This window comes from Phacochoerus africanus, chromosome 1, assembly GCF_016906955.1.
Source record: "Phacochoerus africanus isolate WHEZ1 chromosome 1, ROS_Pafr_v1, whole genome shotgun sequence".
NCBI lineage: Eukaryota > Metazoa > Chordata > Mammalia > Artiodactyla > Suidae > Phacochoerus > Phacochoerus africanus.
In genome coordinates this window covers 241,896,005-241,912,083 of record NC_062544.1, presented here as the reverse complement: position 1 = coordinate 241,912,083, position 16,079 = coordinate 241,896,005, and the positions used below count along the sequence as shown (strand labels likewise).

At 36.5% G+C, this 16,079-nt stretch overlaps 1 protein-coding gene across 1 annotated transcript; it reads left to right on the top strand.

Annotated features, from left to right (window-relative positions):
• Window positions 1–1,311: 1,311 nt before the first annotated feature.
• LOC125113401 (olfactory receptor 5K1-like) lies at window positions 1,312–2,239 on the top strand. Its single transcript, XM_047756080.1, is given in 2 exon segments — window positions 1,312–1,728; window positions 1,730–2,239. Coding segments are annotated over 2 exon segments (927 nt in total).
• Window positions 2,240–16,079: the final 13,840 nt, after the last annotated feature.

Genomic DNA, 16,079 nt, shown 5'->3' with positions numbered 1-16,079 from the left:
GGAACCTTTTGCCATTGCTTGTTATTCCTTTCCTTCTTGTGGGTACACATTCTGACAGGTGTGAGGTGAAATCTCATTGTGGTTTTGGTTTGCATTTTCCTAAGTATTAGTGATGTTCAATATCTTTTCACTTGGCTATTGACCATTTGAATTTCTTCTGGAAAAATTTCATTTTAGTTGTTCTGTCCATTTTAAAATCAGATTGTTTACACTTTTACTACTGATTTATATGAGTTCTGACATATTTTGAATATTGACTCTAAAATTTTAGTGATAAATTTATTTGTAGATTCTTTTGCAAGATTTGCAGAAGAGGTCACTAATGAACATTGGTAGGAAAACAAGAACAAGTTCACTTCTCACAGGTCATCGGTCTGGAGGTAAGATTGGAATCAATACCCATAGCATTTTATGGCCATTATAAGAAGTCTAGGTCAGAGTTAACCTCAAAATACCTATAATATAATAAGGAAATTTTGCATTCACAGATTAAAAAAAAGCAATGTAGGTTATGCATAAGGCATCCTAAAATTTGCTGAGTGTTTAAGACATGCTTGAGTGTAGAGAAATTTGAGATCAGTGAGGTTTGGGGCATTTAGTTGAAATGTTATTAAGTAGAATTATATATAAATTATGCTTTACACAAAGGAGGAAATGATTTAGATATATGGACAAAAATAAACATTCATAGAGAGTCAGTGTTTATGAAAATGTGTATGACACTGGAAAAAGGAATAAAAGAGGTAATACTAAATGGATATTTTTTTCCTTAGCTATCCAAGATTTCTGTCTTTAAAACTGAATAGACCTCTCCTTAATCTCAGTGTTCTTTATACAATTCTAAACTATAATATTAACATACATGTTATATGCTTTTTTAAAACAAGCCCTTCAGTGGAAGTGTATAAGACACTTTTAAACAGTGAATAGACATACTTAAATTTATTTTTTAAATCATTAATATAAATCTTGACAATAAACTTCTTTGAGAGTACTGAAGAGAATATATATACCCTAGATTTGTACACTATACTTGTATAAATTCATAAAGACAAACCTTTTCCTCTGTAGACATTCTCCACATAATTAGAAAAATAGTCTCCTGAATCCTAAGTTTCAGATTTGAGGTCACAGAGGCTGACATCTTAGAAGAATGTCTGTCCCCTAAGAAGGCTGTGCACCTGTATCACAGAGACGGAGAAGCTGGAGAAGCTCCTCCTTGTGATGTAAAATGAAAAATTTGAAAATTATGAACATTCTAAATTAGAATCTTCTATCCCCATAATTCCTGTCACAACAGATAACACAGAGATGACTGAGGACAACTGCTCCTTGACAACTGAATTTATCCTCACAGGATTTACCAATCACCCAGAGCTGAAGACCCTTCTGTTTCTGGTGTTCCTTACTATCTATCTGATCACCATGGTGGGAAACCTTGGTCTGGTGGCACTGATATTTACTGAGCCTCGTCTTCACAAACCAATGTACATCTTTCTGGGTAACCTTGCTCTGATGGATTCCTGTTGTTCCAGTGCCATCACCCCTAAGATGCTACAGAACTTCTTCTCTAAGGACAGAATGATTTCCCTGTATGAATGCATGGCACAATTTTATTTTCTCTGCCTAGCTGAAACTGCAGACTGCTTTCTCCTTGCAGGAATGGCCTATGATCGCTATGTGGCCATCTGCAACCCACTGCAGTACCACACCATGATGTCCAAGAAACATCTGCCTTCAAATGACCACAGGGGTGTATATGGCTGGAAACCTAAATTCTATGATTCATGTTGGGTTACTGTTTAGGTTAACTTTCCATGGGTCTCATCAAATCAATCACTTCTTTTGTGATGTGCTTCCTTTATACCGACTCGCCTGTGTTGACCCTTATATCAATGAACTGATGATATTTATCTTTGGAGGGTTAATTCAAATTTTCACTGTTATCACTGTAATAATTTCTTACCTTTTCATCCTTTTGACAATTTTCAAAATGAAATCCAACAAGGGCAGCGGGAAAGCCTTATCTACTTGTGCATCCCACTTTCTCTCTGTCTCAATATTCTATGGTTCTCTTATCTTCACGTACATTCAACCAAATTCAGTTAAAGAAGAAGACAAAGATATACCTATTGCTATTTTCTATACTTTAGTGATTCCTTTATTAAATCCTTTTATTTATAGTTTAAGAAATAAGGAAGTAATAAATGTCATGAAAAAAATTATGAAGATGTCATAATGTTCTGAAACAACTAACAAGACCTGTGGTAACTGACTTTAAGCTGATAAAACATTTTTTCCAAAATCAAGGACACTGAGAAGGTGGAAAATGGCCACTTTGTATATAAAATATGAAATTACTAGTGTATGAGTCATGCTTAGTGTATGAGTCCAATAAATATGTTAAGAAGGGAGATATTCTGTTAAAATATATTCCAAAATCCACCCCACAAGATTTTACCAGGAATTAACTACATGGTTAGTCTTGAGGTCACAGAATGTTTCAGGCTATAATTAGTTCCACCACAAACTGTTTCTTTCAGAGTATAATTAGTTACAATTTTCAACAAATCCAACAAACTCTAGGAATACAATTCATTGTGTAAAAAGTCACCTCATTGAATATTGTTATAAAATTTCTGGATCCCAAGTCATAATCTAAAAAAATCCCCCCACATCTTAAATTCTAAGAAATTAATTCTCCTTAAGCCACACTGTGTGACAGGAGTAAACTATATATTTCCATCTGAATCTCATTTCTGAATTTGTTCAAGAGACTGTGTTTGAAAATGGATTCATGCATGATACGTATTCTCTAATCAATAAACAATTTCCTCTTTATTGTTAGTCAATTGTTGATTAAGTTTACTAAAATAGTGTGTCTGAATACATTCATGATTTATTTGAACATTGTGCTACTTATATTGCCATCACTATGTATTTGGTACTTCCATGTACTTTGCTTTGGATTAGTAGTCTACCATATATGACAGGGTAATTCCTGAATATATTAATTAAATAAAGCTTTTACCCCTCTCTGATACTATTAATTGACCTGTTTGTTATTAGGAATACCACTAACCTGGACTGATCCAAATAAATTATGGATATATGCATAGATTGAACCAAAAGGTGGAAGGGCTGTTCAAGTGTAAATGAGGCAAAACTATTAAAAAATTTAAACATACAAACGAAAACATTTATTCATCATTATATGTGTAAAAAATGAAAGAAAAATAATTTACTGAGTGTCTACTATGTGCAAGGCACTAGATATTTTATGTATATTACCATAATTGGACATGATTTTTCATGTTTTTCCTCAGGAAAAATCTCATACTTTGAATAGTAAGGATCTTGCCCAAGTTCATCCTTGTTGCCACACTGAGCTAGAATTCAAATTAACACTGTCTTTTCTGGCACATGCTTGGGAGTTTAAAAATGGAGATCCTTGTAAATTTGGACATTTAGTCTTAAGTAGCATCAGAAGCAAACTGTGCCTTTAAAATGGGGACATATTTTTATTCTTGAAGGAAAACAGGAATGGGTGTGACCAGAGTCCATATTTATGGAAATGAGTATGGTACTGGGAATCAGGATGAGGAAGGTGAACCATGGGCTAGAACCAGAAAGCTGACAGAACTACTGGTGAGAACTGGTGTTGTATACAGAAAAAGGTAGAAGTGGATCCAGTTAATGAGAATTTATTATTACTAGTACCAGTATTAGTATTTTTCTGCTTAGGGCCACAGAAAATGCATATGGAAGTTCCAAGGCTAGAGGGATCTAATCAGAGCTACAGCTGCCAGCAAATGCCACAGCCACAACAATGCAGGATCCGAGCCATGTCTGCAAACTACACCACAGCTCAAGCCAACTCCAAATCCCCAACCCACTTAGCAAGGTCAGGGATCAAAGCCGCATTGCCATGTATACTAGCTAGACTTGTTTCTGCTGTGGAACAATGGGAACCCCAAGGTATGTACTAAGACTTTAAATACCACCCTAAGGAATCTGAATTGATCTTAGAGCCATCAAGCACTGACATCTTGCTGGAGCAGAGTAATATGATCTTATCTTTCAAAAACCTGACCTTGCAAATGATTGGAAAGAGCCAAAGAAAGGAGACTAACTTCAATAATTCATATATCAGATGAGGAGAAGTGAAAATACAGAACACTCTAAAAGGAAAGGACGCTACAGATATGAGCAAAACTTTGGGGAAAAAAAAGTAAGTTGTAGCTGTTGGATAATAAAATGAAGGTCTATCTTCTTCTAGTAAATTTCAAACATGTCATAACCGATTTCATGTCATCAATACTTAAATGGTGCCTAATACATCTGGTCATTCAATGCACATTTCCTTCAGTAGTTTTCAATATAATTATGTAAGTACCTATGTAACAGGCTTACTATTTTTTACTGTGAATGAATTAGAATTGAACAAATCTTAATTTCTTGATTTTTAATTTCTAATATTATAAATGCTGAAAGGTATAACGCATATAAACAGGGCTCTTTAGGGTCATACCACATTTTACATCAAGAAGGCATGTAGATACAAAATTTTGAGAAGCTCTGAGTGAAATGGATGTATATCATGAACCCACTTCCTGTTAATGGATATTTTTTTTTGTTATCTGATATGCATGCACTATTCTAAGGGAAACATTTTCCACAATTTCTGTTCTGCATTTCTGCACTACCACCCACAACCCTTTGCAACACTGAATCCCAGATGTCTGTTAATGGAATATTATGTGGCTTATTTGAGGCCAATGCAAACAAAAGAGGTGATTTTCTGGAAGTTTCTAAGATGTATGTGTAGTTTACTTAAAAAAAAATCCATGAAATACTCCTTTATGAGGAAATATTAGGCTCTCTATTTCAGGTCTTCTTAGCCCTTTATAACACAGATGTTTATAAGTAGATATTTCTCTCTCAGCACTGCTTTAGCTCCATCCCATAAATTCATGTATGTTTTGTCTTTATTTCCATTTATCTCAAAGTGTTTTCTACATTCCCCATGATTTTTCCTTGGAATCACTGACTATTGAGAAGTATTTGTGTAAGTTTCACATACTTGTGAGCTTCTCAAATTTTTGAGTAGTTTTGATTATAAACAGATATTGGAATTTTTGAAATGATATAATTTTCTATGTTCATATGGTAAGATCATGTTTTTTCTTTACCCTGATGATGTGAAGGATTACATTTGGTTTTCTGTGGTTAATTCATATAGTACAAGGAAGAAGTAGAGTTTCAGCTGGATCCAAAATTAATTTGGAACCTCAAGAATTTTTAGTTTTTCAATGATCATAACTTCTCCTTACTATACCAAAATATTCTAAAATTATACGGAAGAAGACTGCTTTACGAATTTTAAATATAATGCAGAGTGATTGAACATAAAGCAATGTGGCAAAATGCAAAATGTATACAGAGATATAGTAAACTAAATATAGATGAAGAAATAAACCAAAACTACTTAAAAGTCAGAATATGACAAAAGGGTAGTTTCAGATCAATAGAGAAATGATGGTGTTTGCAAAATAATCCTGTCACTGAAAAATAAGATGGGATCTCTATTATCTTAAGCCACATGATATTTCATATGAACTAAAAAAGTAAGAAACTATAACGAAAACAAATAGTAGGAAAAATACTCTTGAGAAAGGAAAGAATTTATACCAAAAGATCAAATCTTGAAGTCATAAACAGATGACTGGATTATGGGATTCTCCTGATCATTTGCATTTTGTCTCTCAAACTATTTTCCAATTTGCTCCTCTGTGTCTTGTTTTATAATCAATGACCAATGTAAATGTTATTTCCCATAGTCACTCTCTTTTCAAATGGCTTCTCCCTAGATTTGGACAGTGGGAAGCACTGATAAGAAACTAAAGAATGTGTCCATGTGGGGGACAACACTATTTCTCCCCCTTTCTTCTGCTGTAGAAAATATCTCCTACACAAGCTGCATCCTCTCACTGAGTCCACCTCCTACAGGAAAACTGTTCATGTGGCTGAAATCATGGGTTCTGTTAACACCACTCAGCCCTGTAGGAGCTGTCTACCCTTAGTAATCTTTGGACTGCCTTACTGTTCCATGACTGACTATTTTTGTGTTTATAATACTTTGGAAATTTTACTAAATTAAATTTCTTTCCTTAAGTAGTGGGCAAGGGCTTAGATTTTCTGAGTTAATCCTCTTACAATAACTATATAAAATGCAAAAACTTTCTAAACTAATTTAAAAAAAGCAGTGGGCATTGGAGAGATGGTTGACTAAGACTACTTCCTGTCATGAAATCACCAAAATCAGAATTACATGCTGAAGAACCATAGACAAAAAGACTAGAACCTACCAAAAAAGACCTTCTACATCCAAAGACAAAGAAGAAGCCACAATGACAGTAGGAGGGGCTCATTCACAATACCATCAAATCTCATACTGCCAGGTGGGCAACCCACAAACTAAAAAATAGTTATACCGCAGAGGTTCTCCCACAGGAGTGAGAGTTCTAACCCCACACAAGGCTCCCTAGCCTGGGGGTCTGGCAGCAGGAAGAGGGGACTCCAGAGCATTTGGCCTTGAGGGCCTGTAGGACTTGATTGCAGAAGTTCCACAGGACAGGGAGAAATAGAAACTATACTCTTGGAGGGTGCCCACAAGGTCCTGTGTGCAACCAGGACCCAGAGAAAGAGAGGGACTTCATAGGAACTAGGTCCAGACCTACCTTCTGATCTTGCTGGGTCTCTTGGGGAGGCGGGGGGGGGGACAGGCTGTGGCTCACTGTGGGGACAAGGACACTGGTGATGGTGGTACACGGGAGGGCTCATCAGTGTGAGGTCTCCTGGAGGAAAACCTGATACAAAAAGCCTGGCCACACTCAGTAGCCTATAGGCTCCAGTGCTGGGACACTTCAGGCCAAACAGCCAGGAGGGTAGGAACACAGCCCCATCCATCATCAGGTAGGCTGCTTAAAGTCTTCCTGAACCCACAGCTGACTTTATACATAACCTTTGACATGGTCCCTGCCCATCAGAGGGACAAGACCTAGTTCCACCCACCAGTGGGCAGGCACCAGCTCCTACCACCAGGAAGCCAACACAAAGCCACTGGGCCAACCTCACCTGCTAGGGGGAAGACACCAGAAGGAAGCATAACTATAATCATGCAGCTTGCAGAACATGGACCACAAACACAGACAATGAGGCAAAATGAGTCTGCAGAGCAATATGGTCCAGACAAAAGAACAAGATCAAACCACAGAAAAACAACTAAGTAGGGGTAGGCAACCTACCTGAAAAATGATTCATCGTAATGATAGTAAAGATGATCTAAGATCTGAGGAAAAGAACGGAGGCACAGAAACAGAAGATACAAGAAATGCTTAGCAAGGAGCTAGAAGATATAAGGGACAAACAAGTAGAGTTGAATAATACAACAACTGAAATGAAAATGCCCTAGGAGGGAACAAGAGCAGAATGAATGAAGCAGAAGCATGAATAAGTGAGCAGGGACGCCTAATGGTAGAAATCACTGTTTCAGAACAGAATAAAGAAAAAGGAACCAAAAGAAATGAGGATAGCCCAAGAGACTTCTGGGATATTAAATGCATGAACATTTGCATTATTGTGGCCCCAGAAGGAGAAGAGAGAGAGAAAGGGCCTGAGGAAATATCTGAAGAGACAATAGCTGGAAACTTTCATAACATGGGGAAGGAAAGAGTCACCCATATCCCTAATTACAGAGAGTCCTATACAGGGTAAACCAAGGATGAACACCCCTAGAGACATAGTGGTCAAACTGACAAAAATTAAGGAGAAAGAGAAAACGTGAAGATCAATAATGGAAAAACAGCAAATAACGCACAAGGGAATCTTCATAAGATTATCAGCTTTTTTTTTTTTTTTTTTTTTTTTTTTTTTTTTTTTTAGCAGAAGCCCCAAACCCTGCAGGTCATAAGGGAGTGGCACAACACATTTGAAGTGATGAAAGGGAAAAAAGTACAACCAAGTATACCCTCCCCAGCAAGGCTAATGTTCAGATTCAACAGAAAAATCAAAAGCTTTACAGACAAGCCAAAGCTAAGAGAATTCAGCACCACCAAACCGGCCTTACTATTCTAAATATGTAGCTATGAAATATATATAAAATTGAAATGAATCTGACAGCACAGATATCTCAAAGGAAGTAATAGTACATCACCAGTTATCAATCTTGTAGAGTTCAGGGAGATTACTTGTCCTGGGATGGCTGCTGCCTGTCAGTTCAACTTTCCAAGTCCTTTTAGGACAATTGCAGGTACAGTATGCCTAAGGCAAATTAATCTTACTCTTTTTATCATGAGGGTTAGGTCTTGGGGTATATAAGGAGAAGCTTTTAGCTCAATGTTTGGATTAAAGTATTTACAGCAAATGTCATTACTACGTATTTCTGGAGGTATAGGTCACAGGTTTAGACCTGGTCTACTGTATCCTTTTTTTCCCTGATGTATACTGCCAAGCATCAGAAAGGGAGTGAATGAGTCCCAATCCACATGCTTCAATTATTCTCCAATAAGAATTCATGTTACTGCCTATGATCTTAATTTGTTAATTTTTATTATTATACAATATTCCCATTGTTCTGATTATATTCTGTAAGTTTTCTAAATTTTTCCCCCTTTATCCACTCTTATAACCTAAATACTACCTTTCTAATATAAGAAGTCAGTATGTATTTCTTTGAAAATCATAAATTCTGTTTGTCTAATTAGTCTTTTATTTGAATGAAAAGGTTCACGTCAAGGCATGAGTATACAAAATGGTGTTACCTGTCAAGTCCTTTTTTAGGTTGGGTTGGTATAAAATAGGCATTTTCAATATATAAAGATATTCTATAGATTTATTTTAATAACCTAGGAATTTATATACATATTATTTAATGATATGTAGATGTAAAAGATAATATCACAATGCTAAGTTCATCCATTTTTCTTGAACACTGCTGCTGTTAGATGGAACCACCACTGAAATACTAACACAAAAAGAGTAGTATCTTTATTATACATGTGTATAGATTTTCTTAATTTAGAGACTGAAAAGAATTCTTAGTTCCTCTCTCTTTTATGTAAATAGATAAACATTTTTAATCATCATTTTACAATATCTTGTGCTATTGAGAAGTTTCTGACAACATCATCCTAGACTGTGTTCAAGGAATCCACACAGTTAGGAGTTAGCTGCAATGAAACACCAGGGGATATAGACATTTTTTCTCAGTCTGAGTTTTGAAGTAGATAGGGCACAATCTTAAAAGTATTTATACTGGGTATGTGTGAACACCTTTGTAGTCCAAGTTTTCTTTGTTAACATTGATTTCTTTTAATACAGCAGTTCTCAAAATTTAGTGGTCCTCTTAATTACTGAAAAGCTTGTGGAGGCACAAATTGTTGGATTCTGTCAGATGAATTCCTGTTTCAAATGCTGTTGATGTTGGTTGAGGACTATTATATATAACTAGTATTTTAATAATAAATTAAGTAAATATTTTAAAATCGAGAACAGTCAAAATGGAGTTTCTGCACTTTTCTAATCTCTACTTGAACAGTACTAGGTAAATATTCTAAAGATTTCCACTCTCAGTCTGGACAAAGTACCATGGACTTTTTAAAATACTTTTTTTCTTGTGAAAAATGGACTAACAGTGATGATAACCAATCAAAATCCTCTTAAGGTCAAGAATGTGAAAGAGAGATACTTTGGTTTCATTAGAAAGAAAATAGATGTCAAGCTGAATCAAGTTTTAGACCATTATTTTCAAAGGAATTTCATATACAAGTTATTCCTTGTGCTATAATACTGTGATGATTCCCAGTTTGATAAGGCACCTTCTAAGTCAGTATCATTTGGTGGTTACAGCTACCAAGTGCATCATGATAGTTCTATTTATTTTTCAATATAAAGAAAGAGTCTTTCTAAATATACAGTGTTTGTATTAGCTAGGATAATTCAGGATAGTACCAATAGGATATACACACAGATAAAACACACACACACACACACACACACACATCAATTAGTATCTGCATCTCTATCTAAAGCATTTCTTATTAGATTTGCTTCACATTGGTATGGAAGATGAGAACACCGAAAATCTGCTATCTGCAAGGGAGAGATCTTGGAAAGCTGATGATAATTTTAAGGCTTGAGAACAGGAACGCTGATATTATAGATTCCAGTTCATGTCTGAAAGTCTGAGTACAAGAACATTGAGGGAAACATAAAATTGATGTTCCTGATCAATCATTTTCCACTGTTTTTCTGTTCCATTCAAGCCCACAATTGATGAGATGACATCCACCAATGTCATCCTTGGTGCCATGCACTTCACTCAGTCCACGAATTCAATACTAGTCTCTTCTAGAATCACCCTCATAGACACAGAGAAATAATATTGGGAGTTCCCATTGTGGCTCAGTGGTAAAGAACCTGACTAGTATCCAGGAGGATGTGGTTTTGATCCCTAGCCTCGCCCAGTGGATAAAGGATCTGGCATTGCCATGAGCTGTAGTGTAGGTTGCAGACATGGCTCAGATCAAGTGTTGCTGTGGCTGTGGTGTAGGCTGGCAGCTGAAGCTCTGGTTTGACCCTAGCCTGGGAACTTCCATATGCCACAAGTGTGGTTCTAAAAAGCAAACACCAACCACAAACAAAAACAGGAAAACAAAAAAAGCCCCCCCCCCAAGTCCACAAAAATATTGTTAAGTAGATATCTGGGCATTCCTAGGCCATGTCAACTGGACACAAATTCAACCATCACAGGTCTAGCTGTTGTCAATGTGGCCACCATATAGAATTTCTTAAACTGTACTTAAACTTCAGATAAAAACAATAGGATACCTGGGCCAAGATGGCAGAGTAGAAAGACCTGAGCTCACTTCCTCTCACCAAGACATCAAAATTATATTTATTTACAGCACATAATGAGAAAGACCAGATTCTATCGGAAAATATCTACTACAGCTGAAGGTATAAAGAGGGAACCACACTGATACAAGGAGCAGAGGCAGAGTAACAGTATAATTAAGATTTACACTCCCAGGCAGGTGACCACAAATACAAGAATAATTACAATTACAGAGGTTCTCTCCAAGGAGTGAAAGATCTGGACTCCACATTGGGCTCTTGAGCTGAGGTGGGAGGTTCCTGAACCAGGAAGTCCAGCTCATAACTTCAAAGGCCAGAGGTACTTTCTTTCATGAGACCCAGAGTACTGTGGGAAACAGATGCTCCATGCTTGAAGGACATGTACTAAATCTCACATGCTCTGAGACCAAGGATAGAAACCATAATTTGAAAGGAGCCTCTGTCAGACTGACCTGCTTATCTTGAAGACACAGCTAGAGAGGCAGGAGCGACTGGAGCTCATGCTGGCGATGAAGACACTGTTGGCAGCCATTTTTGGGAGCTCATTCTACCATGTGGACACTGGTGCTGGCAAGTGCTCTTTTTGAATCCTCCCTCTAGCTTGCTAGCCTTGTGACCCAGCCCTCCTCTGGCCCACCACTATGAGGCTATCACCTTACATCTGACAGAATGACTACCATCAAAGTCCACAAAGAGTGAATGCTGGCAGAGATGTGGAGAACAGGGAGCCTTAGGGTAGGAATGAAAATTGGCGCAGCCACAGTGGAATATAGTACACAGGTTCCTCAAAACCAAAAAAATAGACTACTAAATGATCCAGCAATTCTACTGCTGGTATATAGCTAAGGAAAATGAAGGTACTAATTCAAAAAGAATCCCACTGTTCTTAGGATAATTATTTACAATAGGCAAGGTATAGAAGTAACCTGAAAGTTCATGAACACATGACTGGATCATAAATATATCGTGTATGTGCATATATACACCCAATGGAATATTACTCAGCCATAAATAGAATGTCATTGTGTCATCTGCAACAACATGGATGACCCTGATGAATATTATGCTTAGTGAAATGTCAGACTAAGACAGATGTTATCAAATTCCACTTATATGTGGAAGCTAAAAAATGAAACAAGTGAATGAAAATTGGAAATCTGAAGCAGATATAGAGATATATAGAAAAACAGTAGTTACCAGTGGGGAGAAGAAAGGAGAAAGGCAAGATGGTGTAGAACAGGCACATTCTACTATGAATAAAAGCTATGAAATATTGCACAGCACAGGGACTATAGACAATTTTCATTATAACTTTAAGTAGAGTATAATATATATTTTTTCCTTTTTAAAAATACTGTTAAGTTACAATGTTGTGCCAATTTCTGCTGTACAGCAATATGACAGTCCTACTAATAGCTAAAATTTTGAATCACTATGTTGCACAGCTGAAACTAATATAATATTGTAAATCAGCTATATCTGAAAAATAAAGAAAAGACCCTATCATGGTTATAATTCCACCTAACATGATATGATGTGCTCTGTTCTATGAATGCACTAAACCCTTCCACAGAGAGGGCAAAATATGTACTCTTCTTTTTAATATCTGATAGCTTAAATACTATGATATTTAATTTTCAAGGTGTAATTATACATATTTAGTCACTATATTTTATAAGGGAATGATGGTATAAAGAAAACAAAATATCTGCTACACACACACACACACACACACACACACACACACACGCATTCTTACCAAACTAAAGAAGAAATACTCGGGGCCTTTCTGTAACTGATCATATGGCACTTATGATTACTTTCTTCAACTACCCAATCCATATTCCCATCATCAAGCACTGCCCTTAGTTATATCCTGTCATCATTTCCAGATATTGTTTCCTCCTCTTATTGTGGAATGGTGGTCCATATTCTCTATTTTCAGGATCAGTCACCTCAGCCAGCACAGTTACTCACTTCTTTGATGAATCGGGGGAAGGAGGAGCCCAAAGTGGCTGTCTTAACTTCCACCTCAATGGAATCATTGTGTGTTCTGTGGAACCATTCCTCCTTCTGGCTCTAAGTCGTCTAGGCCATCAGAGCATAACATCTGGGAAAATGAAGCTAAAATTATGCTAGTGGATCACTAGGTGTAACAGTGCCTGTTGCCACTTCCATTTCCACATTGATTGCCAGACCCATGAATCTTAGCTATATGAAAAAGAATACTATGTATTGGATGTTGAATCAAACAACACATAGCCTTCTGAAGAACTTTGATCCTCAAAGGTTTTGTCTTCTAGGAAGTGCTGTAACTGAGTTGTAGAAGTTCAGTGCAGTCCATTATTCTCTCAAACCAGCTGCTTCATAATTTAGGAAACAGGGTAAGACAGTCAATTTCATAATGATAGGGCCATTTCTGTATTTCATTTGCTGTGAAGTGAATTCCTTGGGCAGAAGCAGTGCTATTTCGAATACTGTGAAGGTGAATAACAAATTATCTAAGTCCATAGATGTTTTTTTTGTCAGAAGCAGCACTTGCAGGGAAGACAAATCCGTATCTATGGTAAAGCCTATTCTAGTAAAATCAAACACTGTAAATCAACCATATCTCAACAAAACTTTAAAAAAACCGTCCTGGCCATTGATCTGTGATTTAATGTCTGGTCATTTATCCTAGGAAATAAAATTTACAAGCAGACTTTTTTTTTCACTTATAATGATTTTTATTTTTTTCCATTATACCTGGTTTACAGTGTTCTGTCAATTTTCTACTGTACAGCAAGGTGACTTAGTCACACATACATATATAATTCTTTTTCTCACATTATCATGCTCCATCATAAGTGACTGGACATAGTTCCTAGTGCTATACAGCAAAAGCTCATTGCCTATCCATTTCAAAGGCAATATTTTGCACCACTCCCTCACCATCCTCCATGGCAACAACAAGTCTATTCTGCAAGTCCATGATTTTCTTTTCTGTGGAAAGATTCCTTTGTGCCATATATTAGACACCAGATATAAGTGATATCATATGGTATTTGTCTTTCTCTTTCTGACTTACTTCGCTTAGCATGAGTCTCTAGTTCCATCCCTGTTGCTGCAAATGGCATTAATTTGTGCTTTTTTTTTTGGCTGAGTAGTATCCCATTGTGTATATATAACGTATCTTCTTAATCTAATCATATGTTGATGGACATTTAGGTTGTTTCCATGTCTTGGCTATTGTGAATAGAGCTGCAATGAACATGCAGGTGCATGTGTCTTTTTTAAGGAATGTTTTATCTGGATATATACCCAAGAATGGGATTGCTGAGTCATATGTTAGTCCTATGTATAGTTTTATAAGGTACCTCCATACTGTTCTCCATAGTGGTTGTACCAATTTACATTCCAACCAACAGTGTAGGAGGGTTCCCTTTTCTCCACACCCCCTCTAACATTTGTTATTTGTGGACTTATTAATGATGGTCATTCTGACTGGTGTGAGGTGGCACCTCATGGTAGCTTTGATTTGTGTTTCTCTAATAATCAGGGATGTTGAGCATTTTTTCGTGTGCTTGTTGGCCATCTGTGTATCTTCTTTGGAGAAATATATATTCAGGTCTTTTGTCCATTTTTCCATTGGGTTTTTGGCTTTTTTTTTTTTTTTTTTTTTGCTGTTGAGCTACATAAGTTTGTATATTTTAGAGATTAAACCCTGGTCTGTTGCATCATTGAAATTTTTTCACCCATTCTGTAAGTTGACTTTTTTTTTAATGCTTTCCTTTGCTGTGCAAAAGCATTATCAGTTTGATTAGGTCCCATTGGTTTATTTTTGCTTTTATTTCTGTTGCTTTGGGAGACTGACCTGAGAAAATATCCATGAGGGTGATGTCAGAGAATGTTTCCCAGTGTTCTCTTCCAGGAGTTTAATGGTGTCTTGTCTTACGTTTAAGTCTTTCAGCCATTTTTGAGTTTATTTTTGTGCATGGTGTGAGGGTGTCCTCTAGTTTCATCGATTTGCATGCAGCTGTTGAGGTATCCCCACACCACTTGCTGAAAAGACTGTCTTATCTGCATTTTATGTTCTTGTCTCCTTTATCAAAGATTAATTGCCTATAGGTGTCTGCGTTATTTCTGGGTTCTCTACTCTGTTCCATTCGTCTGTCTGTCTGTTTTGGTACCAGTACCACACTGTCTTGATGACTGTGGCTTTGTAATATTACCTCAAGTCTGGGAGAGTTATGCCTCCTGCTTGTTTTTTTTTTTTTTTCCTCAGAATTGCGTTGGCAATGTAGGTCTTTTGTGGTTCCATATAAATTTTTGGATGATTTGTTCTGGTTCTGTGAGAAATGTCATGGGTAATTTGATAGGGAGTACATTGAATCTGTAGCTTGCTTAGGGTAGTCTGGCCATTTTTACAATATTAATTTTTCCAATCCAGGAACATGGAATATCTTTCCATTTCTTTGAATCCTCTTTAGTTTCCTTGATTAATGTTTTATACTTCTTAGCATATATGACCTTCATATCCTTGGTCAGGTTTAGTGCCAGGTATTTGATTTTTTTGGGTTCAATTCTAAGAGGTATTGTATTTCCATATTCCTTTTCTAATATTTCATTGTTAGTATACAGAAATGTGACTGATTTCTGAATGTTAATCTTATATCCTGCTACTTTACTGAGTTTCTTGATCAGTTCAAGTTGTTTTGGGGTTGAGTCCTTAGGGTTTTCTACATACAGGATCTTGCAATCTGCATACAGGGATAGTGTTACCCCTTCTCTTCCTTTGTGGTTGCCTTTTATTTCTTTTGTTTGTCTGATTGCTGTGGCTAGGACTTCCAATACTATGTTGAATATCATGGTGTGAGTGGACATCTTTGTCTTGTTCCAGTATTTAGTGGGAAGGCTTTCAGCCTTTCTCCATTGAGTATTATATTTGCTGTGGGTTTGTCAGAAATGGCTTTAATTATGTTAAGGTATGTTTCCTATATACCTACTTTGGTGAGAGTTTTGATCATGAATGAATGTAAGACTTTTTCAAATACTTTTTCTGCATCTATTGAGTTGATTATGTGGTTTTTGACTGTTCTTTTGTTAATGTGGTGTATGATGTTGATTAATTTCCATTATGTTGAATCATCCTTGTGATCTTGGGATGAGTCCCACCTGGTCAT